The sequence below is a fragment of the Pagrus major genome, chromosome 5 (assembly GCF_040436345.1).
Source record: "Pagrus major chromosome 5, Pma_NU_1.0".
In the NCBI taxonomy this organism is placed as follows: domain Eukaryota; kingdom Metazoa; phylum Chordata; class Actinopteri; order Spariformes; family Sparidae; genus Pagrus; species Pagrus major.
Window position 1 is genome coordinate 12,551,808 of NC_133219.1, and position 15,722 is coordinate 12,567,529.

Consider the following 15,722-nt stretch of genomic DNA (forward strand, 5'->3'; position numbering starts at 1 on the left):
AACCTGGGCTAGCACGGCAGGGCTTCTGCAGAAACAGGAAATATCCCACTGAGGGAGAGACAGCAAGTGAGATGGGGGGGAAGACCCTTGGACTGCTATTTTTTTGGTTTGGTTGTTTGTTTTCATGACCTTTCATTGGTGGTGTTTTTCGTATTGAGGGAATTTACGGAGCAACAGTTTTGGAGAAGTAATTCAGATTCTTTACTTTGAAAAATATCAATACTGCAAGACAAACACACTCCATTACAACTAAACCTGCATTGAAAATGGCAATAAAGGAAGTTTAAGTATTAAAACTGCACTTAAAGTATCAAAAGCAAGGGTATAGTACTCATAATACAGAAAGAAGCCCCTGTGTGTTATACCTTTATTGAATGTAACCCTGATCTCATTGCTATAAAAACGCACAGTAAAACACCCAATTGTATGCAGGTTTTGTTTCTCAATGACCTAGTAAAAAAAATGTCAGTTTTGAAATGTATCAAGTCCCGCTGGTAAGGGGGAATACATGTTCACTCACCCTCTTACCCTTCTTTGCCTCCTCCATCAGTGAGGTTCTCTTTCTTTTGCAATGTAGAGTTTCCACAGTTATTCCAGTTGTTCCGCCGTTACCTGGGGATAGTGACCTATATAAACAATGCCTCTTCCTGTTTTGGTTGCACAATGGCAGACGTGCATCCTCTGTGCAGTAATGCGAGCTTACATTTTGGGCAGATTGGATAGCATAGTGAAAGCAAGGTTTAAAGGGAACCAATCTATACGCGGATGGTGTCATTTTTCTACATCCATCACAGTGTGCCATCCGTATTTACTTCAGAACGATTAGAGGCAAAACTGTTGTCACTTGCCAGTTTAATACTTACTGTAGATACTTTCCACCGCTGCTGAACAAACATGTGATGACTGTTTGCAGACTAGTTTGAGTTGTGATTTTTACTGTGTTTATTTGCATGTGTATTAAGTGTCTTTGCATCTTTCAGAGTGCTGCAGCAGCTCCCAGCCCTGTCCTCGGGAACCTTCCCCCAGGAGAGGGCATGCCAGTGGGACCAGTCCCTCCAGGATTCTTTCAGGTACACGGTGCATACACACACATGCACGTGCACATACTGAATACAGTGCAGAAAGTGCAAGAGATGGTCTTTAGGCCACTTACACGTATAGTTTTAAACAATGTAAATTTTCTTATGTGAGTATTTAATTCATGAAGCTGCTCCTCAAAGAACTCACTTACTCATTTAACTGTATGTATTAACGTACAATACCTCTGCGTATGTTTAAAATCTGCATTCATCTGTGTAGACGGAGAGAGAAGTGTCTGACAGGAGATATGATCTCCCACAAACAAAAAATCACACATGCCGCTTCACCCCGGATCTACTCTGTTCTCCATCAGAAGGACTTTGCCAGTTGTAAATTGATTAACCGTCATTATCAGTCAGACTCAGACACTCCACGATCCGACACACAGATCAATAGCCTTCATAGGCATTTCATAGCTCCGCTTTCAAAAACCTCGAACTTAAAGTTTGAGCAGCTTTTTCCATCTCCTTCTGAAGATCAATTGTTCTTTGAAGACAATCTCTGTCAAGTTGGTAAAAAAAACACAGTAATTATCAGATTGTCGGTTATTTATACAGGTTCCATAAAATGACTTGCATATGGACCAGATCAAAGAATATCACAGGATGCTCAGCTGAATGTCGTTACTAACTGAATTTTATTTGCAAAATAAATGCACGAATATATATCCACATATCTAGCTTTCAAAAACACTAATTTCATTCATTCAGTTTAGTCATTTAGAAACTCTATATTCAATTGTTTCCATTTATTTGCTAATTTATGTATGAAAACAAGATTTTAAATCATTATAGTACTTAACTAGACCTAAAATAGCTGTGAGTATCCTTTGATGGATCTTCAGCACAGCTGGGAGATGAGAAGAGGGGTAATTAAGGAGAAAGACCCTGATCAAAACAAGTGGACCATTGCTCTCTAGTGGCATGTTGCTGTATTGCGTCTCCAACACTGCAGACTGGCACTGACCACAGTGGCATCAGTTCAGCAGACATAGCAACAGCTTTGCTACTGTCTGTGGTGAGGACAAGTGAAAACCCACTCACAGCTGCAAAAGAGCTTCCCACTCACGCTGCCAAACTGCACACAGTTAACACATACACTTACATCCTTATTAAGAGACCTCATCTTTTATTCTCTCACTCTTTTCCCATAAATCCAATCCAATGAAAATGTGGTCGGCTTCCCGACTCCCGACACTGCTGTCATGGAACTGTTGTTAAAGGAAAGGGAGCCCAAAACTTAACAGAGGACAGTAGTTCTGGTTTGTTCCCTGTTTTGATAAACAACAGTGAAACAACTTCCCATAGTGCTCCATACATTTTCTTTAACATCATTTTAACAAATGTACCTTTAAAATCTCCTGTTTTACATTAAGTGTGTCCTGTATGTTTTGTTTTGCACTCTCGACGTGGGCAAGCTTTTATATGTATTTGTATTTTTAATCCTGAGGGACTCAACATGCATTTATGCTGTTTTTTTTCAGCCATTTATGTCACCTCGGTACCCCGGAGGACCCAGACCTCCCCTCAGATTACCCAATCAGGTAGGAGTCACACTGACACCTGCAGGCAGCAGATATAACTGTGGATAGTAGGATTTGGACAGTATCTGTGTGACAGTGATGATAATGCTCGTGATGGATCCTCTTCCCTCTGTAGGGACTTGGAGGAGTCCCAGGTAGCCAGCCTATGTTACCCAGTGGAATGGACCCCACAAGACAGCAAGGTACACAGACACACACTGGTATGCACGAACACAAACCTCAATCAGCATACAGTTTATTCAAGAGTAACACCGGCATTATTCTATGTTTTTAACCAAAAATGTGGTCAAAGTGGTCAAAGTGACAATGCTAACATGCAGATTTTTAGAATGTTGTGCACACCATCTTACGTTAGTGTCTTAGCAAGATTACATTGGTTAATTAGCACTAAACTTGAAGTACAGCTCAAAATAATGGGAATATCTTTAGTTATACAGGTATTTGGTCATCACCAAAGTACTGGGCAAGCTCAAACTTTTGACCTGATAATGGTGCTTGATAAAATGTTGAGGTAGAAGTATTCAAAGTGTTTGAGTCAAAAGACCCCTGTGCCCTGACAGAGGAGGGACCACCAACTATATATATTGTACAAAACTCTGTTTCATATTAAATTGGGCCTACAATAACACGTGACCTATAAGTCGGCAGTACTCAATTTCTCCAGTTGTTTCTGAGGTGGAGGGCATGCCAGTCTCCTGCTCAGTACGTTACAAACAATCCATTGTGGTTAACAAGAAAGCCAGCACACCTGGGATAATAATGTAGTTAGCTGACTAGTTCACCCGTACGGAGAGTGATTTAGCGTATGGTTTGGTTAGCATGCTCACATGATTGCACAATGAATCATAGTCAGACTATCAGCAATGTTGTGTAAATTTAAAATCATCTCAGGTCATCCTATGGAAAACATGAATATTTGTACCAACTTTGTGCCAATCCATCCAGTAGATGTTGAGATATTTCACTCAGAATCATAAATGTGACCATCATGGGGTGTACCAGAGAAACAGTGAGCGGCTCACAGAATCTTTAAGATTCATCTTCTGGGGACAGTGATTGTCAATACATTTCACTGACATATATGTTCGCCAACATATTTCTTCATTACTGTGAACTTGGATGCTTCAGAAACAACTGCATTAATTTATCCCTGGAGAGTCACAGTGCAGATTTTGAAGCATGCTGTGCCAGTGAACATTTATTTGAATGGGTTGTTCACGATAACAGATGTAACCACATGTAATCAAATAACTGTTCCACTTATTCCCGCAAGATGAAACAGGTAAGAATAGCAAACATACCTGACGAATTCAGATTTTTTTCTGTGTTTCAGGACATCCAAATATGGGCGGACCAATGCAGCGGATGACTCCACCCAGAGGCATGGTACCACTAGGGCCTCAGGTATGGGACCAGATGATTAGTGGGGATATTTTCAAAGCATGTGATAGTTGCTCTCTTATAGACATGTCTCAGGACATTTTTCTTTTTTTCTTCTCTTTTTTTAGAGCTATGGCGGTGGGATGAGACCACCACTGAATGCCCTGGTTGGTCCTGGGATGCCTGGCATGAACATGTGAGTGCTATGTAAATATTTTAATCCATAGACATGCAATATAAATGATCTCCCCACGTTTCTCTCATTCAGCATTAAAGTGCAGATGTCCTTAATCCCCAGCCATATCCTTCATTTAGCTTTTAATTACAACTTTACTGTATGTTCTTGGCTCATAGAGGTCTGGAAGGGAAGCAAAGAGCCAGCTTTCCTCTATTCCGTCTTCCTTTTTTCTACTTGTTGTTCCCATCACCTCCCTCGGGCAACAGAAGAGCTTGTTGTTGCCAACTCTGCCCAAATGAATTGGAAATAAAGATGCTTGCCAAAAGCAGAAAACTAAAGTATGTGTTTGTGTGTGTGTCTTCCAGGGGACCTGGTGGGGGTAGACCCTGGCCAAATCCTCCAAACTCCAATTCGGTAAGTGGTCTCACAAAGACACCCAACAGAAAGTTTGAGAGTTACATCACTTCTCTCATGATTTCCTTCTGTATTTTTGCAGACTCCTTACTCTTCTGCATCTCCAGGAAGTTATGTGGTATGTATATTGGAGTTTAACCTGTTGCTGTTCATTAGCTGAACAGGCTGTAATTCTTTAGTTTATGAATTAATTTTATGGAAACCAAAACTGTTTTCCAGGGACCTCCAGGAGGCGGGGGGCCACCTGGAACCCCAATAATGCCAAGTCCAGCAGGTAGGGTCTATGTATACATATACAGTATGTCTTTGAGTGTGTATGTATACATGTGCTCTTTTATCCTCTAATTGTTTCTCCATTTGTTATCAGATTCAACCAACTCTGGTGACAACATGTACACTATGATAAACACAGTCCCTCCAGGTGGAAGCAGACCAAATGTGAGACATTCTTCTCTCTGTATATCCCTGTGTCTGAGTTTGTGTGTGTGGCTGTAACAGCTCTCTGAAAATGAGTATTGTTTTTATTTTTTGTTGTTTTGTTAATGGCAAATGTTGTAACAGGTATATCATTGTCTCCTTTGTTCTCCGTAGTTCCCTATGGGTGCAGGTGGCGACGGTCCATTAGGGGGAATGGCTGGAATGGAGCCCCATCACATGAACGGATCATTAGGTACAGGAATGAGTATGATTAGTATGATTTAATATTTTTCCCTTATGAGTCTGCTAATTTAAGCAAAACGAGCATTCATTTGATAATGATGATTTCTTTTCATATTTGTGTTCCCTCTCTCAGGGTCAGGTGACATGGACAGTCTCCCCAAGGTAAGAGAAGAGGATCTACCTTGAAACCATGGTTTGCAGTTGCTCTGCATGTCTGTTTTTTGTAGTTTTAGTAGCATACAAGACCTTAATGGTAATGTGTGTATATATACTTTTCATACAGAACTCTCCTGGTAACCTAAGCATGAGTAACCAGCCCGGCACCCCGAGAGAGGATGGAGAGATGGGAGGAAACTTCCTTAACCCTTTTCAGAATGAAAGTGTAAGTCACTCGTCTTCTACTGTATGGGATGATTAGCGGGATCATAGATGTTTGGTGCAGGAAACTCCATACCATAACTCTTAAGTGAAGCAAAAAAATAAGGTTAAATAGGTTTATAAAATGTTTATGCTTTTAAAGGAGTAGTTTGACATTTTGGCAAACACACGTATCTTCTAAGATTGATACCAGTCTCAGTTTTTTACGATAAAGATGAGATACTTGGAAACAGGCACGATCTGATATCGCCGTGTTGGTGTCGTTCCTGGAATATCGTAAGTAACGTTGCTCCAGGGCTATCATTGAAACTGACTAATCATGGTTTTGTCACAGCTTTGAAACTTGTGGGAAAAAGACCGGCGAAATATATAAATGGGAGAAGTTATCCTCTGTAACACGTGTTAAACTTTGTGAAAGGGTATGCTTAAACCCAAAACCAACAGCGACAGAAAACTGAAAAGAAAAGTCAACTCTGTGTGAAAATAATAAGTGAACAGTATAACAATATGTTCCAATCTTGATATGAACCCTGGTCTCTTGGGTGAGAGTCTTGTGCTCAATCCATTAACCAACAATGTCTTACTCAAAAGGGGGACTTTGTCGCATTACCGTAATTAGAAATGATGATCCCGGAACAACCATTATTATAATGTTCTAGGAACAAGAGGTCGCCTGGCTCATTCCAAAGTAAAACGGTCCACTTACGAGCACCTCTTAAGTCTACTAAATAACATGTTAGATCATACTTTATAACAACAAGCTGTAGCTTTATGGAGGGTTATGTGCTGGACTGTTTGTTGGCCAGGTGCACTTTTGACATTTATGAAGCGTTTTACAGGAGAATTTCAAAATACTGAGATATATATCACGTATCGCCCAGCCCTATTTTAAGCCAAGGCCAAGCTAGGCTGAGCAGCTGCTAGCTGTAGCTTTATATTGATTGTACTGATGTGGATATGTATGAAATGGGCCAGAGGGTTCCCCTTGGTTAGCTGTAGGAAAGCCAGAAGATGAACTTCTGGTATCTTAGACTGTTTTCACTCCTGCCCCTTGGTATCTGGAGGTATTTGACCTCGTACTATAAATATTTGTCTCAGACTTGGGGTACTACTGTTGTTCTACTCTGGGTCCAGTCTGTGCACTGGTGAATGAACCAGCCCTAAATAAGAACCAACTTGCAGCCTGATTGAGAACCTCCTTTTCACTCACACTCATCTTTCTCTCCATCTTACCTCTGCAGTATTCTCCAAACATGACGATGAGCGTGTGAAGGCTCTGGAAGCACATTCGCTCATTTGCTCAGTAAGCTGATGTGGATCGGTGAAAAGCAGAGAGACAGGATGTGATGTCATCTTGCCATTGACTCTTTCTCCGCCACCACCTGCCAAGTCAGGACAGTTGCCCCAGGGTCCGTCCTTTTACGACCCCCAACCCCAGCCCAACCCCCTCCATTGTTTCTGTCCATGTCTCTTCTCTCCTGTTTCTTCTCCCGTTCTAAGTCGTGACTCTGCTACATTCATCAATTCTTCTTCTGCAACTACGAGACTGTACAAAGCAACCAAACTGAAACATCCTGGAGTCGAACTCTTTGTATATTTGCATACAGTGTGTATAGGACTGTGTACACACTCCAGTCACAGACAGTTGTGTCTGCCTTTTGCATCATATCATGCCCACAAAGTGTATGCCCCAAAACAAAAGGCCAGAATCCTATTTATCCTAAAGTTTAAATTTTCAAGGACTATAAGACATATAGACACTTTTTGATTGATGATGACATTTAATCTAACGGGTTGTCACATTGAACATCTTTTGTCTTTACTTGGCAAATTACTTTGACCATTACTGAAAGAGAATTGGAGTGACATCTCACTAAGCCTTAAGCTTGTGCAGACATTTGTAGTAATTTGAAATATTTTCCACCAACATTGTGTTTTATGTACTATACTATTGAGTTTTTTTAATTTTCCTCCCCAAACTCAGCCACAAATGTGGAAAAATGTAAGATCTTTCCCTCTGCCCCACATGTATTGTGTTTCCAAGTTCTGATGAGGCAAATGAAGTTCAGATCAAAGCCACTTTTTTCAGACTTTAAAGCTGCTGTAAGTGTTATTTTCCTATGAAAATAAGTGTTAAATAGCTCTGTATTCCAATAGTGATCATTGTTGTATGGTCAGTAACCCATGTCTCTTCTCCCCTCGCTCGTGCAGTAAAAGAGAAAATACATTTTCTTGTATCCCTGCCCACTTTATCCAATCAGGTCAGAGAACTCTATAAAGAGGCGGACCAGTCTGCTCGTGAACACGCAGAGAGCAGGATTTTCCTGTTTACCGGCAATGGCAGTACAATGTAAGCTGCCAGATCCAGTGCTCCCAGTGATGGCTTACACTACCAAATATGCCAAGCAAGGAGACATATGCTTGAAGGACAGAAAGAGACAAAGAGAACTGCCTCGAAAAAATAAATTAGTCCTGAAAGTGGTGTGGCGTAGAGAGGAGGGAGAGGATTGCTGACAGGAAGTTAGCTAAAATGATGACAAAGCTTACAGCAGCTTTAGTCGTGATTATCTGAAAGGCTTCAGCACATCTTAAAATAGTGGCCTGTATTTTGAATTTGAAGTCTTATTGAATGGTTATTGACAAAAAACAGGATAAATGTTCGAGGCTTAAAGCGAGACTATGTAACTTTTGTTAAGCTGTAGCTATTGTTGCCGCAAGTGGAAATTGAAGGATGATGCTAAATGCCAAACCATAGCAGAGTCATATGAGTCATATAGTCTGTTAAATGGCTTACGTAGTTGCTCCATTATGGACTAATATCTAGCTGAAGTTTGCTGACATAAGGTAACATTTAGCAATCAGAAGCTACTGGTCGTACCAGACAGAGGAAAAGGTGTTGTCTCTTCTTCCAAAAGTTACACAGTCTCACTTTAAATCATGTCGGATCACACTGCTAACTGTAATTTCACTGAAGAAAGCAGTAAAGATGGCGCTGGGCAGAAGATTTTTGCTCAGAGGTTAATGTAGAAAGTAGAGACTAAAAGTTTTCTTCATAATTGAGTGATGCATCTTACTGTATTCAGTGATAAACCTTTGCTGTGAATCAAACTGTAAGACTTCCCAACATGAGAGGTAAAGTACCAAGTTTCCTTTATTTTGGAGGATTTTACATTCTGCTGACTGCACAAAAACGGAGCAAAGTTCAATATGGGGTGAGCAAACGATGTGTCAGATCACAAGAGGGGTCACTGAACCTGTACTTGTCATCTGATAGGTCAGTTTTGTGGCCTCCCTTAAATCTAGCTCTTTATACCTGAACAGAGAGAGAAATGAAAGACCAGTATGGATGGTCAACTGCAAAACACAAGCTTATGAAGTCACTTTGGTCACTCATTCTTTATTGTCATCCGGATAAACTGTGATCTCAGTGTGATGTGAAAGGTTGGTTGGTACAGAAAGCTAAAATAAGCTTGTTTTTAATCAATGTTTTCGACTTTTTTCACTGCCCAAGATGTACTATCATCATGTACAAAAGGTTGATATGCCTGTGAACATTCTCCTTTCCCCTCCCTTACTGCAAAGTGTACAGCTCACAAATGTAGCTCCTCTGTCTTGTATGTGTATTTGATATTATTATTATTATTATTATTATTATTATTATTATTATTTAAAGAAAAAAATCTGGAGAGAATTATTGCAAAAGGGAGGGATGGACTGATGATGCACCATCACAACTGAACAGAGATATTTTATTTTGTTTTTGTGTTAGATTGAAGCCATAAGTGGGAGTACAAGAAGATGAATTTGTAAATTGGATCATGTTTTTCTGTTTTGTGGAAATATGTGGGACTCCATTTGTGATGTGTTCATTTTCTCTTTTTTATTCTTGTATTATGTTTTTGTAAATACACAGAGAAGTATTTCATGGGTTTTGAATATGCTAGTATAAAGCTTCTCTTCCCTTAGTCGAAGTGTCAGCTGTGTTCATTTGTGAGGACTGTGTGTGGACGCTGTCACTTCAGGGTTTTTTTGACAATCGAATCATGAGTTAAGTCTCTCGAAGTTATGTGCTTTGGTTCAGTCGGCTCCTTGTATTGTGAAGCACAGCAGTGTCTCAAATGTGACAACATTTAAGAACAAAGAGGGACTGTGATCGTGCCAAAGCCTGTTTTTGCAACTGAGCGTAATTCCAGGATTACTGGCATGGTCTCTCATGGCTGCCACCCATTTTGTGACAGAACTTTGGGAGCGTTGGTGTAGATAGATGGGCTTGTGACCAGAAGGTTGCCGGGATATTCCTGGGATCAGCCAGATAAATGTGAGTAGTTAAAGGGAAACTAATCTATCTAGGTTTATCCTGATTAATCTGGTTGGGTAAAGCAAGGTCCCTCCCTCATTACCACCAATGAGGGTGTCGTTGACCCTGAGCAAGTATGAACTTGTGATCAAGAACTGGGCGTTCCTGCAAGAGAGAGTCTGACTTTCAACAAAGTATGTGTGGATAAATAGGGTGATAAAAGTGAATAAGCATTAAAGGAATAGTTATACATTTTGGAAAAATCACTGAATTTGCTTCTGGCTGAGAGTTAGATGTGCTAATTGATACCACTCTCAAATCTTTCCATTTTATATAAAACTGAAGCCAGTGGCTGGTTGGCTTAGCTTAGCCTGTACAAGTCTCCCATAAAATGGCAAATTGTTGCTTTTACATTTCAGTTTTTGAATGAGATCAACAAGACACAATGTGTTCATTATCTCTAGAGATGGCCAAATTCTGTTACCTCTGGACTGAGCCAGGTTGTTCCCCTTTTGTAGGCTTGAAAGATAACCGGCTGCTGGCTACAAGATAAAATAATCCTCTGGGGTGTTACAGCAGCACAAAGACAGAAATAAGTACAGATAAGTAAACTTAAAGAAAATAAATAATTGAAAGTATAAAAAATAAAATAGAAACTACACAAATGCAATACACATACTGGACCCACAAGTAGTATTGTACTTACAATAAACTTCGTGTAATATCGTCTCTCCACCAGAAAGTGAATAAGAGTATTAACCAAATCTTCCTACTATTCCTTTAAGTAAAATACACGGTCTTTCCGGGAAGACACGACCTTCCTGGAGCCCAGCACATGTTGCCCCAAATTTTGTTGGCTCATTTTTTATTGTTGGGGCACAAACCACGGTAGTTAGGGGAATCAGTGCGGTAACAGCCTTTTCACAAATTGATTTACACTGCGGCTGTAATCCAGGATAAGACTGGAAGATTTACTAGAGGTCCACTCACAGTGAAATAGGAGCGCAGTGTTCTGTATTTATAATGTAGTTGCCACATTATTGTGACCAGCAGTAGACTCTTACGATTCAGAGTTCAAAAGTAATAATTCAGAAAGTTTTAATGTGATCTAATCAGCACTGTAGTATTTATTTACTCACCGTGCAAGACTATTAACATCAACACACATGTAGACTATTTTACATATGCACACACCAGGCATCTCTCTCTCTCTTTCTGTCCTCAAACACACAACACAGAGAAAAAGTGTGACTGATCTCACCCACAGAAGGAATAATTCATCCTGCTCAATAACATAAAACAATAGGAGGGAACCTTTGACAGAAGCACAAAGAAGACCACAGTATTTCTCTTCTATTACACTATGATGCAGCAACAAACAAACACATGCAACACAATACCACGTGTGAAATATTTATCCTTATCTTCTTCACTAACAAAGCAAATAGAGGAGTCATCTGCAAATATTGTCTCTTACAGCAGTGCCAAATGTACCTCTGCACATGGACTCTGCAAAGATGCGTTTGAACCATTTATTACACAATCCCACCATTTCACAAACACAAACATACTGTAGTCCGCCCACCTGCAATGTCCCTATTCAACCCCCTGAACTCTCTCTCTCTCTCTCTCTCTCACTCTCTCTCTCTCTCCCTCTCTCTCTCTCTCTCTCCCATATTTATGTAACTTCCCCTCTGATCATCCTCACGGTGGCCTTCCTGCAGGAGCAGAGTTGTCCTGTTCTTCCTGTGGTATCCAGTTGTGTGTCATTTACTGCTAATCATGTCTGTTAAATTTTGTTTAGCTTTGCTGGCTCTCTCCTCTCTGACTGCTGCAGCTGATCCAGACTGTGAGGAGCTGAATAAATCTCTGGAGGATCGAAGCAAGGTACGTTGTCCTCAGCATCACATTCAGGGTTTTGCAGGATTAAACCTAACCTAACATTTATTGTGAGTATTGTGAGTAATACAATTTAAGGCAAAATGGTTTCCATTTTGGTGATGTGTTCATGAAGCCACAGCATCTGGGGTTTGAGAGCCACAAGCTATGTTTTCCAAAAAATCAAACTGAAGAGGAAAAACCAAATGGCAAATGTAAAAGTTTGGGAGTGTTGTTGCTTTAAAGACTTTTTAGCAGGCAGCTTTGACATTATTAAATGTCAAATTTAGTTTCCCAAAAGCACGTGAACACAACAACAAGGGAATATTCAGGTAACCAAATATTCACTGTAATTGATTCAGAATGTAAAGAGAGTCTACAGAAAAAATAATACATGGTGCTTTAATAAACTGTAATGTTAATTATAAGCAATCTGAAGGCTGGACTATTAACATATTTTCTCAGTGCATTATAGCTACACTGCTCTAATTAGATTTCAAAGGCAATCCACAAAACACAGGGGATTGTACATTCATGCTTCAAAACCTCCTCGAGAGTTTTTATTTGAGTGGAAATATGATTTTTTTTTATTCTGCACATCTGTGTCTAGCTTCCTGGAAAATGGATATACACTATCGGAACATCAGACAATAAAGAGTTCTTGGAGGAACTTAAAATGGTCAACGGCTCCTGGATTGAACTCACAGCCATACCAGACAGTGATGATATGACCCTACGCTGGGGAGACAAAATGTAACTATTGATCTTTTAAAAGTTGATACCTTTAAGATAACCAGTGTTTAAGATAACTGGTGAGACTTAATGTGGTTTCTGTGCGTATTATGTTCACTTCTCCTTAGAACAAATGGAAAATGCGTTTATGGAAACACTAATTCCACCTCGACAGGAAACTCCACCACTGTGACATGTAAGGAAATTGTGATACATATTATTATGTGTGCTTTAACCCACAATTACTAGAATTTCTGGTGAATAATAATATATTGATCTTGTTTATATATAATAGTTTACTTCAACTCCACCACCCATGAGCATGTCGGGAAGCACCTGGTGTCCTGCCCTGACTGCATACTCTGGACAGACGACGTTGTGTCGCAGGACAAAAACGGACAAACTAGAAAAGGCAGAAACCTCTACCTCTTCAGTGAGTTCACAGCTTTTCTGTAAAAAAGAAATATAAATAAATAAATAAAAATAAAAAAACCTGTGTAACCCAAATATGAATTTTAGCACCCAGACAGTTTTAATAATCTATTTTAAAGATGTTTTGATGAGTTAGCTGAGATAACATCGACTTTTCCCTCCCCCTCCCTGCCTTCCAGCAAAGACTGGGACATTGGATGCCTCTCATCTGGAAGATTTTAAGAAACAGGCTGCGTGCCTCAACTTCCCAGACGATTTCCACTTTGGAGAAACCACAGGTAAGATGCTGCGCTCTCTCTCTGTCTTCACCAGTACAAACACAATAGGAAGAAAGTATGTGTGACTTGATTTGCTGCATCTGTTTCAGACCTGTGTCCTGATGCCACAGATGCAAAAGAGGAAGAACAATAAAGAAAATGAGACTGTTGTCACCTGCACCTCAAATCGATCCTGAGACCTGAAGTTATAATCAAGTATGCTTGTGTGTATCACAGATGTCTTGATAGATTTGAGAAGATCACATTTTTTCATTGAGCAGGGTGGGGTTTACATAAGTTTGTCTCTCTGCCTTGTAAAAACAAGGAGCTACTTACCTGTTGAATTTAGTCATCATGCCACATTTGAAACTTTCAATAGAATGCTATATTAAAGTCAACCGAATACACTGATTTCACCTTTACTGACAGACTCATGAATCATGAAGGATACCAGTTAAATGCCTCTTTCTTTTATGCAAATAAAAAGATAATAAAAAGTAATAGAAATCTTGGTATATATTGCTGACACTACTAAGTATCTTCCAGTGATTTCTGTAAAAAAAAAAAAAAAAAAACACTGTTTAAAACAGGCTGCAACAAAGTGAGAGCTTCTATGACTAGACTGCGATTAATAAGATGGATATACTCCAGCTGACTTCACGCATACTCTTTTCCTACCTCAACACTAGTCTTTTCATGTTGTCTACTTGCCAAGGGGGGGCTTGAAGAATGGAGAGCAATATTTATCCAAGGCTGTGAGAAACTTCTGCTGGAGTGCAGCCCTTTTAGAAGCTGTTTTGCACTGACTGTGTAGTGATGTCCCTTAAAAAAAAGGATGGTTGCTTCTAAACTACTTGCTCTCACTTAATTTCACCAGGCTCATGTTTAAGCATCCTGTATCCAAAACATTAACAAAATGAAAACTGTAATATCTCCATGTTGCTCAAGATGGCTAAATGATCTGCAAGATTATTAAAGATAAAACGTTGTAATGAATGTTTTTTTGTGTTGACACAGTCTTACACTAATGTCAGGGCACATAATTAACACACACAGAGACACTATTACATGATGGCCCTGAAACACTGTCAGTGATCTTCTACCCAGGGCACTTTGCAAACAACCTAGTGTGTTGACCGAGCATAACATTAGACAAGTGACAAGTCCCTGATTGGACCTAGTATTTCACATGAAGCCCATAGTCTGTTGCTATACTGTGACTAACACATCGTATGTGTGTGTATGTGACGTATTACAATTGATGATTTATCCACTCTGCAAAAAAACAAAACAAAAACAGAACTACCACAATCTCTGAACTGTTTCCCTCGAAAAATTGAAGGTACATGTTATGTAAGCTTGCACCCTCCCAGAGGAAACAAACAGTTACGCTACTTGATACAAAGCAAGTGGCCATCTTGTGTGTTTTTAATGAATCATTAAACAAAAGGAGTTTATTGAAATATTTTCAATGTTTTGAAACCAGTGCAATTGTTAAGAAATAAGAGATAAGGACAGAAGAGAAGATGTTTCTGCGTGTGTGTGTGTGTGTGTGTGTGTGTGTGTGTGTGTGTGTGTGTGTGTGTGTGTGTGTGTGTGTGTGTGTGTGTGTGTGACTGTGCAGGGGTTGTACACATATTGAAAGATGCAGGGGTCTATTCAGACTCTGCCAGCTGGCTGTTATGTAACGGGATGAATGGGACACAAGCCATCGCTGCCTGGATGTGAAAAGTGAATAGCCCCTTTGTTATATCTATGGGCTGGGGCTTTGCACAGTCACATGATGTAAGATTGCGTTGTAGAAATACGACCGTTTTACGACGCAGGTTAATAGTTGTCGACCATAAAATTGCTTTCTGGCAGGTCACGTGTACAAGGTTATTGCAATACCATTAAAGTGAAATGTCACCTATGTCGTTACATTAAGAGTTGTACAGCTCATCTTTTTGAACCAAGACATTTGGCGATAAGGATGGCTGAATCTTACCTTGCACCCCCCTCTCCCTTCTTTGCTCTACCGGTTGCCATTGAATAGATGAATAAAATAATTTGAAACATATATAACCCGAGCAAGTTATAAGCGATGCAAGGAAAATGGCTATCCTGAAACACTGCCTGGGCAGGGAGGGACAACAAGGCCATTTACATGCTGGCAGGACACTTCTCTATGCCACAGAGTGCTTTACTGAGATGGCTGCAGTTTTACATGCATGAATTATCAGGAGAGACAGTGCACCAAAAAGTGGTCAGTCTCCTGGACATAATGGTCCATGGCCCTACCCTTGAGGCCTACGTATGTTGCACCACAAGGTGTGGGAGGCGCTGATCAAACACCACATCATATTCAACGGTGAGAAGTGTGTATTTGTAGCTTTCCATCTCTCGGCTGAGGGCATCGCCCCACTTCATTCAGACAAAGAAGCAATCCACAGACTACCATAGTCCACATTACCTCCTTCCTGGGCATGACATCATACTACCTCCCCCTCCTTT

General features: G+C 40.1%; 2 protein-coding genes across 2 annotated transcripts in view; both read left to right on the plus strand.

Moving 5' to 3' along the window:
* The window catches only part of ssbp2a (single stranded DNA binding protein 2a), a 56,418-nt gene extending 46,820 nt beyond the window's left edge, over positions 1 to 9,598 (plus strand). The window contains exons 5-17 of the mRNA XM_073466623.1: positions 981 to 1,070; positions 2,564 to 2,623; positions 2,739 to 2,805; positions 3,957 to 4,027; positions 4,132 to 4,199; positions 4,547 to 4,595; positions 4,678 to 4,713; positions 4,815 to 4,869; positions 4,963 to 5,033; positions 5,187 to 5,265; positions 5,389 to 5,417; positions 5,539 to 5,637; positions 6,875 to 9,598. Coding sequence (XP_073322724.1) covers positions 981 to 1,070; positions 2,564 to 2,623; positions 2,739 to 2,805; positions 3,957 to 4,027; positions 4,132 to 4,199; positions 4,547 to 4,595; positions 4,678 to 4,713; positions 4,815 to 4,869; positions 4,963 to 5,033; positions 5,187 to 5,265; positions 5,389 to 5,417; positions 5,539 to 5,637; positions 6,875 to 6,904 — 804 coding nt within the window. The 3' untranslated portion in view covers positions 6,905 to 9,598. The remainder of the gene's footprint in view (positions 1 to 980; positions 1,071 to 2,563; positions 2,624 to 2,738; positions 2,806 to 3,956; positions 4,028 to 4,131; positions 4,200 to 4,546; positions 4,596 to 4,677; positions 4,714 to 4,814; positions 4,870 to 4,962; positions 5,034 to 5,186; positions 5,266 to 5,388; positions 5,418 to 5,538; positions 5,638 to 6,874) is intronic.
* Positions 9,599 to 11,635: 2,037 nt separating this feature from the next.
* On the plus strand, positions 11,636 to 14,221 carry LOC140996277 (uncharacterized). Its single transcript, XM_073466624.1, has 6 exons — positions 11,636 to 11,817; positions 12,419 to 12,561; positions 12,669 to 12,736; positions 12,836 to 12,973; positions 13,152 to 13,250; positions 13,340 to 14,221. Exons 1-6 carry the CDS (start codon positions 11,713 to 11,715, stop codon positions 13,381 to 13,383), a joined length of 597 nt encoding a protein of 198 aa, XP_073322725.1. The 5' UTR covers positions 11,636 to 11,712; the 3' UTR covers positions 13,384 to 14,221.
* Positions 14,222 to 15,722: the final 1,501 nt, after the last annotated feature.